Source organism: Palaemon carinicauda, chromosome 26 (genome assembly GCF_036898095.1).
Source record: "Palaemon carinicauda isolate YSFRI2023 chromosome 26, ASM3689809v2, whole genome shotgun sequence".
Taxonomy (NCBI): Eukaryota; Metazoa; Arthropoda; class Malacostraca; order Decapoda; family Palaemonidae; genus Palaemon; species Palaemon carinicauda.
The window spans coordinates 38,788,930-38,804,921 of NC_090750.1; the positions used below are offsets into that span (position 1 = coordinate 38,788,930).

The 15,992-nt window shown below is 39.6% G+C and overlaps 1 protein-coding gene across 1 annotated transcript in view; it reads right to left on the reverse strand.

Moving 5' to 3' along the window:
* Cisd2 (CDGSH iron sulfur domain 2) overlaps positions 1-15,992 on the reverse strand; it is a 96,351-nt gene that overhangs the window by 11,009 nt on the left and 69,350 nt on the right. The window contains exon 3 of the mRNA XM_068349576.1: positions 609-722. Coding sequence (XP_068205677.1) covers positions 609-722 — 114 coding nt within the window. The remainder of the gene's footprint in view (positions 1-608; positions 723-15,992) is intronic.

Consider the following 15,992-nt stretch of genomic DNA (forward strand, 5'->3'; position numbering starts at 1 on the left):
CTATAAAATTAATTGTAAATAAATAACCATGATATTAAAATGAAAAAATTTGCTACGATCTGTTATTTATCAAAATGAAAGAAAAATATATTGCTAATGTTTTGATAGTAGTAGCATTGTGTGTACGTACATACACGCAATACAGTACGGTTCATTGTTTTTCAACTTAAAAATGTGCTTATTGATATAAAATAGGAGAGCAGGATCTTACTGCAGTAACCAGCATCGTTAGGTAAATAATCAATGGGAGAGCAGGACGATGGTGGCGAGATTACAGTTGGCGGAGCACAAATTTTAAAATCATTCTTAGTGCTGGCCGAATCTCGTTTCGTACCGTAAAAATTTCTTTGTATTATGAGGTGAAAATTTCTTAGTGTTATGAGGTGAAAAAATCTTTGCATCTCGTTTCTTATGAATTTTTCGTATACAAAAACTTTCTAATCAAGATGCATCACTGTACTCCTAAAGATAAATTAAGAATAATGTGGTACACATGCATCTTCAATATTACTAATTTTCAGCAAAATTTTAAACCAGATCCAAAAATTAAATTATAAAGCAAGGGAGTTTTGTTTATTCAACAACTAAATTCAAGATACAGTACTCACCTTTTTGCTTCGCCAGCAACGGCAGAAAACAGCCTTGTTTCCCAAGTCTTCAATATCAAAAATATCTACAACCTTGGCATCTTCCTTTTTGATGGACAAATTAACTGGCGACAACTGGAAATAAGACACTGTATGAAAATTATGAATAAATGATGCAATGACTTCATTGCCTACAAATAATCTTACATTACAATTTTTACTGAACCAAAAAGTATTATGCATATGACTAGGTGAACAGATATTGTATTGCTAAAAAAGAGAGGAGAAATATGAATAAAATCCCGATTTAATAATATTTAAAACATAATACCAAGCAATATGACAACAGCATAGTATCATCAAATCATTTCAGAATCCAATTACTCCCTATTATTTGTAATTTGTTACCGGATACAGTACACCTACAATTTACTCTCTTAACAATGTTTCATAAGTGCCTCCGGGAAGTCAGATGCTATGCCCACTTTTCTTATGTGAAACACAGTGAGCACTTAGAAAAAAAATTTAATGTTCATTAAAGGTATAATGTACTTATACTGTACTTATATTAAAATAAAATACAAGTTTCAATAACATTAATTAATGAAATAAACACTTGAATACAGTATAGTACTGTGAACCTAACCAAGGTGCACATCATTTTCATTACTATCCAAAATCTTGCTTACTGCAATATTCTAATTAATTCTGTCAAAATAGCATAAGCCGTGATTATTCATCTTACAGAACTTGAGAAACTATGTTATATATACATACAGTACTTGCAAGAAATTTCTCTCACTTATGTGAAGCATTAAATAAATGGTTGAGACTAGACGCACTGGGTCCTTTCAAATCAATACTAAACCATTTTGGATTCAAAATAACATGTGTAATTTGAATTTATTAGGCAACATGTATAATCTATCCGCAGATTATTCAAAAGCAACCAAGGCCCAAACAGAATTTATTACTTTTACTACATAAAAAGACGAATAAAAAATATAATCATGAGGTGTGACATTTTGGTTTCATGGAACTTCTGCCCTCTTGTGAGGTTGTTTGCGCTTTAAAGAGAAGGTTTTTGTGTTGTATGGGTGGAAATATACAACCAGTGAACTAAATTCAGAGAACGAGTACATTCGTCTGTGAGTGCCATATGTTCTCCTCATTCACTTCACGGGTTATCCTTTCTCTCCGCAGCTACCAGCTGACTGTATCTTTGTATTCCTATCTTTGAATTAGCTTCTGAGTTTTTCTTTAGACTGTATTAAATTGCTTCATGCTATTTAATGGAAAAAAGATGTGATAAACTTGTGGTGAAGATAATGCTCATGTCCCTGGACTGTCAGAGACGCAAGCATTCAAATAAATAATAGAAATTGAAAACTTGCTGTGAAAAAGCATGTGGACAAGAAGAGCTATAACAGAGAAGAAAACAAGAAAAAACTGTGAAGTGTCAGGGATTATTAACCATACAGATAAGAAATCTGGTGATGAATGTTCACAAATAAAAGAAAGGACACCTAGAACACGGAAGAAGATTTTCCAACATTCAGTATGATGGTAAAGTGTATGTATGTGTGACATTTTAGAATTTATTCATGTCCTATAATGGTTGATGTGACAGGTACCTTGTGACCTGACAGACAAGGTAAAATAAAAAATGTTCAGCTAAGGAGACATAAATGAATACAGTATTGTACATGAAATGTTTGGCTAAGGTAACAAGCCACTATAATCATGCTAGGAGCCTCTATTTTTTAAATAGGTACATGTAAAATTTGAAGAACATTACATATCTGTATAACAAATATTAAAGCTGGGTGCGAGAGAAACACACCTATTTAACACCTTAGAAATCAAAGTTTCTATCTGCATGTGCTTAGCACCAAAAGAGAATGGTTACAAGCCTTCAACAGTAATTCCTACAATGTTCTGATCATACTAATATTCAGTTGAGTTCCTCTGATTACAGTGGTTAGAATTGTAGTAGGGGCTATGAAATCTGACGTAAATTGCTCAGGTCACAGGTTAATGAAAACGCCGGCAACATGCATGTCAACTTATGAATCACAAAATAATGAAATGTATCGACAACTTACTCACACAAGGCTGCTTCCCTGATTATGAAACATACACTGGGGATAGGCACCGAGGGAAGAGTCAGGATAATTTTTTCCACGACTTCAGCAGCCCATTTAGTAGTTAAGGTTTCTTCTTATCATCTGATATTGGGGGGATAAGTTTAAGTTTACAACCTTGCCCAAGCCTTTACCTAACCTTGTAAATCTCTCTGGGCAAGCACTTTATTCCATTGAATTGTCATCATCAGTTATGATTAAAATCTAGAAAAATAAGTGGCTCTGAAGCATAAGCAGGCACTGTTTTTACAAGTGTTTGAATATCACATACACTGATCAGTAAATCTAATAATGGCCAGAGGGATGCATTCTTCATGAGCTTACTGCTGGTCCTCCTCACCTCTATAAAGCTTTGGCTAAAACTAGAGATAAAAATAAAAAAAATTTCACCATGACATAGATAAAACTATTTACTCCAGCTGGAAAAAGGCACTGGTAACTAAACTGATAGTGTAGTCAAAGTCCCATTTCATCAGATGCCATCTTCAATTCTCCATCCTTTTTTAGGAAATAAAAAAAAATATGTTAAGAGGAATGGGAATACCAAAATGAATAATTGTCTAGTACTGTATATAAGTAAAGAAATAAATATCAAGTTGAGAAACTTCTACCTAGACAATTGTAGCTCACACATTTTGCACAAGATAATTCTCCAAACCCACTTCATCTTATGAATTTCTCCAGTCTGACAATTATCTGTTGCCTAGGCAATAAAACAGCTACTTTATAATACTCTATTTGAGAATTCACTTTCAAATTCATATATGAATGTCACTAACTTAGACATGAGTAACACAGTAAAGATGATAAAACCATATAGAGAAAGGCTGCAATACTTCTTGATGTGCACAATTCACCTATGCTGGCCTGTGCTTGTACAGTATGTCCTATACTGTACAGTACTGCAATGTGTGTGCCCAGCCTTAGAGATACTGAATAAAATACTATAGCCACTATAGTAGTGGTTATATTTGATCTTGTCATAGTCAATATATCTATGGCTGCTTTGTTGTCATCTAAGGCTTTAGATAATCTTTGTCATGGATCATTTAAGATAATTCACTGTAACCTGAATGACCCCTTTAAGCCTGAATGAATAAAGAACTGGGCACACTAGTAATTCAATTCCATTATATTACATGTTCCACCACCCTCTTCATATTTTCATATTCAATTAGCAAATGAAAAGTGACCCTTTCATGTGCTTCAAGAAATATTTTGAATAAAAAGTAAACAAGAAAAGTTACAAAGTTACGAAATCCTCCATAAGTGTAACAAATCTTTAAACTTAGAACATGATCAAAAGAAATATTAATGAACATAAAGCTAATTTTGCTTAGATCAATAAAATTCCCATACGGAAATCATTATTTCAACAACTGTTCTCATTAACCCTGGATAGGTATTATTTTACCACCCTTTAAATTTACTGTCAGGCCCTCTTCACGAGGGATAAGTGATAGAGCCAAGCGCGAAAAGCACAAATTCGTGTATCTTTGGTGCCATAGGGTGGGATAACTCCTAAACTCATCCAACAACTCAATGCCTATTGCCTACGCTTGGATAATTAAAACACTAAGTACTGTCTAATATTGTTTTTACTTTGTTTCTATCACAGTATAAATAGTTTGTAATTAAATCAGTAAATGTACAGTACATATGCACACGTGTACAGTAGACCCCCGCCATACGACATTAATCCATTCTGGAGTTGGTATCGTATGGTGAAAATGTCGTATGGCAGGCAATAGAATAGCTAATGCGTGCAAAACCCTAGGTAAAAACCTTGAAAATTAGTACGTAACAAAATAGTATAGTAAGCACTGTACTACAGTATACTTATACATAATATACATGTACTGTACAGTATATAATTAAATAACATTACACCTATAAATAAAAATTATATACTGTACTGTAAAGGAAAAATTAAATTTTATTTACCTTTGGAATGACGTGACTTGAGCTGGTAGTGGGTGGAGGCAGAGGGGGGAGGAGGCCGTAGATATAAAAACATATCAATGCTAATTATGTTTTTTGGGCTTAGACCATGTCTTCCTGATGGAAGGTTCCTTCAGTAGCTTCCTAAGGGTATATGTGACTACAGTAGATATTCCCAGAGAATTAAACTAAAGATTTCACAGAATTCTAACTTCTGGCACGAGTACACATAAGGTTTCCCTTTAGGATATCGTATAATAACAGGGGACGTATGCTTGACACGCCACATAGCATTTACGCTTCGAGGGGGAAGTTGGTGGCAAGTTATGGGAGGAGCCGTTACAAAGTTATCCTCCTCCATTACTGTTATAGTACTCAGATGTCATAAACGACGCCATGTTGGCCACCATCTTGGTTGACGTCATAACCGCGCGCTTTCTCCATTCCTTCTCTTGTAGCGTCTATGACCAGGTGTTTTTCCCAGTTGTTTGCTATTATTTACCAGCATGTCGCAATCTTCAGCCTCTTCTGCCCCTGGAAAGTTGAGGACCATATTCTTATATAGTATAAATCAGCTCTGGCCGTAAAGTAACACCTTTTTATCTTTAAATACTGTGTTTTGTGGCGGAGCTGTTGCCTAAACCGGAGGCGTCCTGACACTGTTGTTCGCTTCGCATGCTTTATTTAGTTACCCAGAACAACTTTCCCAGTTTCTTAACTAATTATCAGTATTAGTTATTTAATCTTCATTGCTAGGAATTAGTTATCTTATGCCGATAGTATTCGTTTTTTCGGCGAGTGTAGGTAGCCGAATTTACGACGCTAGAGTTGCTAGCCCATCCCCTAGGCTCGATAGCCTAGGCATTTTAGTTTACTTTCATGCATGATATAATAAGTGTTCCTAGAGTTAATCTATGAAATGAAGATACTGTATTAGGCATTTATACATATAAGATTCAGTGATTGCACATGGGTTTTTCTCCTTCTAGAAAGTATACAAGGGGTTTTGATGATCTTGGTAGTCGATTTCCTTGCCCCTAATCTACGGCTTAGGGCTTTTGTATACTTTTACACGTCCCCGGTTACCTTTTCACTAAGGTAATCTCTCCTCCCTCTGAGGTAGCCTAGGCTACATCCTAGCTCCCCTTACCTTGAATCGTATTCAAGTGAGGTAAGGCTAGGATTTTCTTTCCCTGCCCAGAGCCATAGTTCATGAGCTTTGAGTTGGGGTCAGAACCTCAGAGTATCAGTCGTTTGCCCCCAGCTACCCCATTAGGTGAATGAACTCTCCTTTTGGTCTCCGCTGAATGGCAAAAGGGGGGGCTCTGCCCTCCCCCCTAGGCTACACCTGGTAGGGTTACGACCCTTCCTCCCTGTGGCCTAGCGACTTGTCCTACACCTGCCTTCTCTGGGCTAGGGGATATGCTTTCCCTAGCCTAGGTTAGGCAGGCCCTGGGATTCTGATTCTTTATAGTTTGGGAGGGCACTGCCATGCCGTTCTTTTACTGTACTAACCTACCCTAGGCTGGAGAATGAACTCTTCCTATACCTGGGATAGTGCCAGTACTGAAACAGAACCCCCCTGAGAGTGTTGGGGAAGGCTCACACCAACCCCCACACTCCGTCTCAGGGCCCTTTTCCCCTCCCCCTCTGTCCTTTTGTGATGGCCTAGCCATCGCACCTCTGTCCACCGTCTTACAACTTGACCGAGTGCCGGCGGGTTATGCGGTCGGCCCGGTCCTTTCGCCTGCTAGACCAAACTGCTAAGCTTCCCGCATATAGTTGAACTATGGGATAGCGTAACGACAGGTCGGTCTGCCAGCGGAAGACCGCCCTGCTATCTTAGTGTTCTTCGGTCCTCCCTTGGACCGCCATCCGCAACCCTAGCTGACTGCCGGCTTAGTTGCGGCTGGATGGAAGCCTGATCATACTCTTCCTTCCATTTGAACCCTCCTTCTCGAGGAAGGCGAGGTTAGGGTAGTGAGCTGCCGCCCTTCCCTCTTCCTTCCTCTATGCTTTCTCTCTCTCTTAATCAAGTGCCGGTCCACTGTTGCACAACTCTGCCGTCAACAGCCGACAGCTTAGCCTAGGTCTCCTCTCTGTCCCATAGATTGAAGTCAGGGTTGGAGTACCTACAGCCGGTTGCCTGCCGACATCTGCCATCATTCCCGAGGTTGTCTCCCTTTCCCCGCCACATAGACTGATGGCTGGAAGGAGTTACCCTCAATCGGAGACTCGCCGGCGCCCGGTGTGCCTCCGACACGTCGGCAGGCTGCAGGCTCCACCTAATTCATATTACGGAAGTAGACTGTCACCTTACTCTACCCTGCCGGCAATGCGCCGGCAGTGTCTATTGTATGGCTGTATACGATAGCCAGTACATCTATGGTATAGTACATACCCTAGACAGAAAACTATGGTTTATAGTTATGCAGTAAATACTTTCTAGCATACACTGTGCATCCATGCGCAGTCCCTTGCCGGGACCTATTCGAATTGGGGATAATTATTTCCCCTTTTTCACTATGCTGAATGAACTCAGCTCTCTCCTTTTCACCACTGCTAATACCCCGGAGGAAGTACTAGCTGTGCTACTCTATCCCTACTGGATAACTTCCCCCTTAGGGCTTACTTGAATGAAAGCCCTAGAGTTAGTAGTGGTGTAAGGTCGCGGCAATTGGCTGGGCGGGATTCACAAGTATGTGTCTTTCCTGCTTCATTTCCAGCTTACCTATCCTAAGCTTACACTTGGAAAGGAATCTTATAATGTAATTGAGACTACTTTAAGACTAATCTAAGATTACTTCAAGTCAATGTTATAGACTTCCAAATACTCTATGTACCCCTTTCTTTTTTACAGGAGTACATCCGGTGTGAGAGCGCCTTTTGCAGCGTTCGGCGCCGTGACTTCTACAGCCACCTGGCGTGCCGAACCCACGCCAGCTGCTCCGTCACCCAAGGATCTCTGCGATATTGGGACCTGCAGGTTTGCACAGTTTGCAAGGACCTGCTCAACGAGGCGTTCGAGGCTCCCCCGTCAGCGGAGGCCAGGGACATCGCTCGCGAGAAACTACGCAAGTGGGTGCGTGGTTTCCAGAAGAACGCCACGGGGCCCTATCTCCATAGTGAGAAGATGAGAGCTTTGCTCTTCCTAAGGCATCTGCAGATGCCGTCATCCCCAAACCGGATATCCCGTGTCCAACTGCCGGTTGATCCAGACGTTTCGGACGCACTCCAGGACATCTACTTCGATGATGATGAGCGGATGTCACAGGTGTCGGATACCACCGAGAGGACCCTGATGGCCGAGGGTCGAGAAGAGGAACCTACAGAGGCTCCTGACTCCGAAGAAGAAGGCGCCCCTGCACCCTCTATCACTTCCGTAGTCATCTGGAACCAGTCCCCTCTGCATCGTCCACTCCTATGCCCACAAGAGCGGACACACCCGAGGATAATTTCCAAGCCTTGATTGCGGTCCTCGATGAGAGGCTTCACCAGAGGGACGAGGATTTCAAAAAGGAAATCCTCCGTTTAACGAAGCAACCCCAGAGGAAGATCACCGTGAAGGACCTTCCAGCCTGCTCTGTGACGAACCCATGGAGGCATGCCGAGCACATGCTTATCACAAGTGGCAGGATATTCATAAACGACAAGCTAGGCGCCGTCCCCCTTGAAGAGGTGGAATTCTGGCCTAGCTTCGGAGCATATCCGGACGGCTACATTCGCCCCAAGTCCGAACCCGTTTCCAAGGAGGAAACCGAGCCTAAAGAGGTCATTGTGTTTGACCACGCAAAGGCTCAATCTCTGCTAGCCGGTTGTCTGAAGGACAAGGGCTACACCAACTCCAAGGTGCCGGCCCTGAGCAAGAAACACCCGTCTTTTCTTGCTTCTACCACCATGGTCTTCCCCTTCGCGGAGAAGTCCCTTCTAGCAGTGTTGAAGGCGGTGGAGGAAGGGAAACCCTGCCCTACCCCCCGACGACAAGAACTGGAAAGACATCCAGTTAACTTTCTCTGTGGGAAAGTTGTAAGAGGTTCAATAAAGACATCTTGATCCAGTTTTAGACAGCAAGAAAGCAGCCCTAATATCAACTGATTGCACATTAAACTTCTCATTTTCTGCTACAGCTAGAATTATTTTTACACTTTCTCTCATAGCAATAGGAGAATCAGCTTGAGGTTTGTACTCTTCCTGGAAGCTTCTTGCAACCAACCTGGCTTTACAATCAGTCTTTTGACCATCATGTTTTTCCTTCTTTTTAATTACCCATCTACTGCCGATTCTTTGTTGTCCATAATTTTTGACTTCCTCAAAAGAATCATAAACTTTGAGATTTTTACATTCTTTTTCTTTATCTTCAATCACTCCCGGCATCTTATGATATTTAAATGGTAGTTCCACTACAAATACTGTATTATCAAGGTGAAAGCATTCGGCCTTCTTCGACCTCAGCCAATAGGCACCAATAGAATCACCCTTTTGCTCAACACAATCAATGCTTCAATGATTACATGTGTTCTTTTCCTCTCTCTCTTCCATAAAATTACTGACTTCATTCAGGTTTCTTATATCTTCTTCCTTTTCAATTAATTCAACCTTACTAGATTGAGATCTCGTTTTTCTTCTGCCTTCATTTCTTACTTAATCTTTCTCTTCATCAAATATCTCCTCAGTAATGTTACTTACTCTGTTAATTACCCCTTTATCATTGTCTTCGCAGGCATAAACTCTGTATGGTGTACTTTACAATAGGCCACCTTTTTTAAATCACCATTTGCCCATATGAAAACATCTCTTTTCCTATGGCAAAATACTTTTACAAGGCCGCACCAGCTTTTATTATTCTTCTCCTGATAAAATATGAGATCGCCCTCTTCATATTTCATGTCATTAAAACTACCCTTTCTCACTTCGGAAGCCTTGATCAACTTATCTTTAAATTCTTCTTCCCTAAATTTCTTTGTTATCTCATAGTGCCTTTCCATGATCTTTGACACCGCTCCACAGTCAAATAAACTCTTTGTAGCTAAATTACTTGTTGAGATTCCTGGAAAAATAATTGATTTCCCTGTAACCAATCTCATGGGTTCATATCCACGTATATTTACATTAGTATTGTGTCCATGCTGCCATGTTTGCTGCCATTTTTAAATCCATCTTTTTGCCTGCCTCTAACATCTTGTTCACAGTAACATCAGCAGAATAAAGGGATTTTGACGTAGGAAAAATCTATTTCTGGGCTCCGACCCGTGCCGCCCAGTGAAATGCTCCTTTAGCACCATTTCTAAGGTATATAACTGCTATATATTACCAGAGAAAAAATTGCAGGGGAATGCCAGGTTGAACCCAGCTCGCTCACCTGTATAAGGTGTCGATATAATACTGGGGCGTGATAATTCACAACCAGAGGTCTCGCACCATTTAGATATCTCCTGTCAAAATCCCCGAACAGCGAGATGCCGTTCAACATCCTACTACTACTAGCAATCCCACGCCAGTGACGTCACTCCTTTCAATAGCACGCAGCTTGTTAGCTGCATTTTGTCTTGTGTGTGAATTTCGCTGGTTTTCTCTGGATTTACCTCAAGATGTCCGACTCCACTGTCACTACATCTAAGTTAAGTACCAGATCTATGAGTTTTGAGATTAATAATGATTTCTTTCATTTAAGCCATTGCTACAAGGAGAGTATGGTGGACCAAACTTACTTGTATATTCATTTAACTCCTCATCCTGAAATTCATTTCCATTGTCAGCTAAAAATCCAATTGAAGGAAAACCAAACTGCCAGTTCCAACCATTATTCAAAGCATCGACTACAGTTTCCATTTGCTTATTTGAAAGTACTACACCGGAAATAAATCTTGTGAATGAGCAAACCATCCAAAGTATGTACTTATTTCCATTCTGCTTCAAACGGATAGCTACAATCTGGTTAAAATCAAATACCTTTGGAATTGCTACTTTCGTCCTTCCCAAAGATCTTTTGAATTTCTGAAAAACTCTACCATTAGTTACCTTTTTAATTGTCTTTCTAATTTCATCACTTAAAAGATAAGCATTTCTATACACCCAAATTAGCTGTTCTCTTTTGTGATTAGTTACCTCATGGATTCTTTTGACTTTTTTATAACTTTGTACATTTTTTTCCTTTTTCATGAAGAAAACTGTCTCATTTGTTGTCCATGCTCCACACTTGTAGTTGTAAAGCTTGATGTCCCCCATCAGTATCATGCAACTGAAATCTTTTTGAATTCTGTAAATTAATAACCATGATATTATCATGCATGATATCCACGTTCCACTTTTAATTTATTTTTGCCGAACAAGAAAGGAATATTTTTGGCGTCAATCACATATGTTTCAACTATCATCTTTACAATACTATCTTCAGTATCTTTTTCTTTTCATACAACTGGAAGACTGATTATTTCTGCACTGTGAAAAACAGGTCCATCACCAAATCTAAAATTCTGAGAACAAGATTCACTTTCAAAATCCTCCTTTTTTTATATCGTTAATATTGAGATACCTGTCTGGCCATTTCCTTCCAACAAAAGTTTTTGGGCATCTGGTATCAACAATCATTGCTTACACTTAATCAACTTCTCTCATGAAATGAACCTCTCTGCTTTCTTCAGCTACAAATCTAACATTATTTACCTCCTTTATTATCTCCTTTAACTCTTCCATTTCCTTTATAAGTTTCTCATTGCCTTGTTCAAGATTTCTTAGTCTTTCATAAACTTTCATTTCTGATTGTGATTCAAAGTTCAAAGACGGTGTCAAATCTCCTTACTGAACTGTCACATGCTCATGTTCCGTCATTCCCGAGTCTTCCTTCAGCAAACATTTAATGTAGGCGATGTCTTGGTATCATACTTTATGCTTAAATCCGACGAGGAAAACATGAAAGAAGAATTTGTAAGCCGATTTGAAAATCCCCACACCCCAGCACTGCAGGGGGAAGTCTACTCCATCGTCATGATGCTACTACGTTGCAGCATTCCACAATAAACTCACTATAAACTTTTCTCGATGCTTTTAGGTTATGGAATGTCCACAGTATGTTTAGTATAAACTTTCCTGATGCAAAGACACTCTGCTACCAAATGATAAGCAGGTGTTTAAGAGACGTTAGCCGTTTAACGTTTTATTAGCAACCGACAAAACATTCAAACCAGATCGGTAAGCAAAACTCATGACCGACAAAACATTCAAACCAGATCGGTAAGCAAAACTCATGGTTGACAACTTAAGATGACAATCTAATTACAAAACAAGGATACAAGGATAGAGTACCAATCATATCTTAAAATAGATTTTGTTAGGAAACGTATATGCATCACTGGTGTAGGGTGGTCATTCCACAAACAGGAAGGTTCTCTAACATCTGGAGGCATCCCTCCGAAGGGATCCTCTGATGAGAGACTCAGAGGATTATCCATCGACCGCCAGTGTCAGTCCGCCGAAGCAGAACAAACGAGACCAGGTGCTGAGGTAATCCGCCACAAGACTATATTATCATTATTATTATTATTATTATTATTATTTGTAGTAGTAGTAGTAATAGTAGTAGTAGTAGTTAACCTACAACCCTAATTGGAAAAGCAAGATGCTATAAGCCCAAGGGCTCCAATGGGGAAAAATAGCCCAGTGAGGAAAGGAAATAAGGAAATAAATAAACAATATGATAAAAAATTAACAATATAATATAAAAACAGATATGTCCCATATAAACTATGGAAAGATTTATGTCAGTCTGTTCAACATAAAAACATTTGCTGCAGCTTTGAACTTTTGAAGTTCTACCGATTCAACTACCCGATTACGAAAATCCTTCCACAACTTGGTCACAGCTGGAATATGAAAAATCTTATGCAACATGCATAACGAACTGATTGAACGGTGTGTCAGAGACTAATATCTATATCAGGAATAAGAAATTTAATAGACTAAGTTCCTGTCCAACAAATTAAGATGAGAATCAGCAGCTGAAGATCAGACAGGAAAACAATACTCAAAACAATGTAGAATGAAAGAATTAAAACACTTCTTCAGAATAGAATGATCACCAAAAATCTTAAGACTTTACCAATAAGCCAATTTTTTCGTGCAATTGAAGAAGACACAGACCTAACGTGTTTCTCAAAAGTAAATTTGCTGTTGAGAATCACACCTAAAACTAAGTCATACAGAGTTGAAGAAACCTTATGAATGCTGAGATCTGGATGTTGAGGAGCCACTGTCCTTAATCAATTTACAATCATGCTTTGATTTTTGTTAGGATTCAGCTTCATACCCCATAATTTGCACCATGAGCTAATTTTAGCTAGATCTCTATTAAGGGATCTACATTCAGGAGAGGGAATTGATGCAAAGATTGTAACATCATCTGCATATGCAACAAGCGTGTTTTCTAGGCCAAACCACATTTCATGTGTGTATAGTATGAAAAGTAATGGGCCAAGAGCACTACCCTGAGGAACACCGGATATCACATTCCTATAATCACTATGGTACCCATCAACAACAACTCTTTGTGATCTTTTACTTAAAAATTCAATAATGATGCTAAGAAACGATCCACCCACTTCCAACTGTTTGAGTTTGAAAACAAGGGCCTCATGATTAACATGGTGAAAAAAGGCACTAAAATCAAGGCCAATCATACGAACTTCCTGACCACAATCAAAGGATTTCTGTTCAGCATTGGAGATTGTAAGAAGGGCATCACATGCCCCACGGCCTTTACAAAAACCAAATTGCAAACTAGAGAACAGATAATTACCTTCAGCATACTTATTAAGACGTTTTGCCGAGACGTAAAACAAATTTAGATAATACGGGAGTTATGGAAATTGGGCGGTGATCAGTTGGACTTGAGCTACCATAAACACATTTACATAATGGAGTAGCATTACCCATACTCTAACATGTGCTAAAAGGTCCTCTTTTTGCTTACTTGTGCAAAATAACAGACAAGTTTAGAGCTTATAAATCTGCAGCCTTTATAAAAAACAAAGGAAAAACACCATTAGCTTACACCTCCATAAGCATCAAGGTCCATCAAGAGAGCTTTAATTTCACAAGATCGAAAAGCTAATCTACTTCAGTTTAGCCTCAGGAAAACAAGAATGAAGATTATCAAGTTTCTCATTACTCTGTTTACTGTGAAACACATCAGCCAAAAAGGGTTGCCTTTTCCTTTGGACAGTGAGTGACAGAGCCATCTAGTTCAAGTAAAGGAGGAACTGTTGCATCTACACCAAAGAGTGCAGATTTAAGGGTAGACCACCATTTATGTTCCTGGGTTGTACCAGAAAGGGTTTCTTTTATGGCTAAATCGTATTTCTTTTCAGTTGAAGCGTAAACTCTCTGAGCAAAAGCTCAAAGCCGACTCAGCTGAGTATAGTTATTCCAAGTCTAATCTGATTTGTTATACCTTAACATGATAGGGTTCTTGCTTCTCCAAATAAGAACATCTACAATCACCAATGAACCAGGGTTTGTCCTTCACTAGGTATCTTAGCACACGAGAAGGGATACGCCTATCAATTATGTTGACTAGATTCTAATTCAAAGGGACGACAGGGTCAACACTACTATACAACTGTGATCAATTCAAGCCCAAAAGATCACTCAAAATCCCATTCCAGTCAGTTTGAGATTTCATATAAATCTTACACGAGTATGATACATCAGGGACAGGCTGCTCAGTCTTCACTACTAATGAAATCAAGGCATGATCAGATGTCCCCACTGGAGAATCAACCTTACTGTTATAGCGCCAGGGGAGTCTGTGTATGCGAGGTCTAAGCAACTTACCAGACCTATGAGTAGCTTCACTTATGATTTGCTCACAGCCTGATTCAGAAGCAAAGTCTAAAGCTCTTAAGCCATGTAAGGAGAAACTGCATTTAACCACTCTCTATGGTGAGCATTTAAATCATCAACAAAGACAAAACAGGCCTTACTATTATCATCTTGTATCTTAGCCATAATGGTAAGAAGAATGTCAAATCCATGTCTGGATTCCAGTAGATCGAACACAAATATAAGGCGTAATGCCTGCCACAAACCTGAAACTCATGACATCTACTTTCATAGCAGGACTTATGAAAAGCAGGGTACTCAGTCCTAATATTACAGTACACTGCTATTTCCCTGGTCCTAGGAATGGCATCCTGTTTCAAAATTATTGCCTTCTTAAAATGACAAATTCGTTAGATAATTTGTATTTTTCCTAACGATACAAACCTTAGCTATTGTATTTAGAGGTATTACTTTCTGCGAAGCTGAAAAGACGAGCCATCAAAATTTAGCGAGGGTTAACTACCCATACCACTAGTTTGCGGGGGGTAGGGAAGAGGTAGCTTGCTACCGCTCCCACTCACACACTGGTGATTTAGCTCACTTTGCTTGGAGGTAGGACTTCAAGGGGGATAGGGCTGGCGTTCAAGTTTGTATAAATAGCTAAGGTTCGTATCGTTAGGAAAAATACAAATTATCTACGAATTTGTCATTTGTTCCATACTGGAATACAAACCTACGCTATTTATTTAGGGGTGACAGCCATTAGAAAGGGTGGACGTCCCTGGCAATCTGGCTTTGGCTTTACCCGGGGGCTCCTTATCTGAGTATGTTAGTACTCAAAATAAGGAGTACCTGCACCTCGATAAAACCTTGCTACACAAGGCTATGCGGCCTACGCACGCTGTGTTGATATATTTAGAAATGTGACTATATAGGTAAAGTTATTCAGTCTTTTTGTAGGAAAAACTGTTGTAACCAAGACTTTCCCAATACCACCTCGCCAGGGTATAGGGACGCAACAGTATTAGCTTAATACTAGGTACACAAGGGAGCATGGTTTACCTGCAGTGGTTTGAGGTCAGCTTATGCAGAAAACCCAGGATGCTGCTTTCCCCAAGAGAGGGGAGGATGAAGAAAAGCATATGAGCTAGTCAAATCTTTTCATTCACGCAGACTAAAACCGGTTAACAGTGCCCTCAACCTTTCTGCCTACTTGTCCAATAAGGAGCTTGAGGTATACAACCAGCTGTTGTGCAGCCACAACAGGACCGATAGAGATTATATCGAGTTCCTGTGGGTCACGTCTTGCAGGAGAAAGGTTGTGAAAGTCACCTGGAGCATTCTGCTTAGAAGGGCCAGGGGCATAGCTATGCCTCTTGACATCTTGGGTCGGCGTGTTGGATGAGGATCTAGATTCAAGAGCATAATTGATGACTCTGTAAATCCAGCAGAGATGATATTATGGTGATCCTCCTTTTGTCTCTCCCCGTGATGATAACAAGAG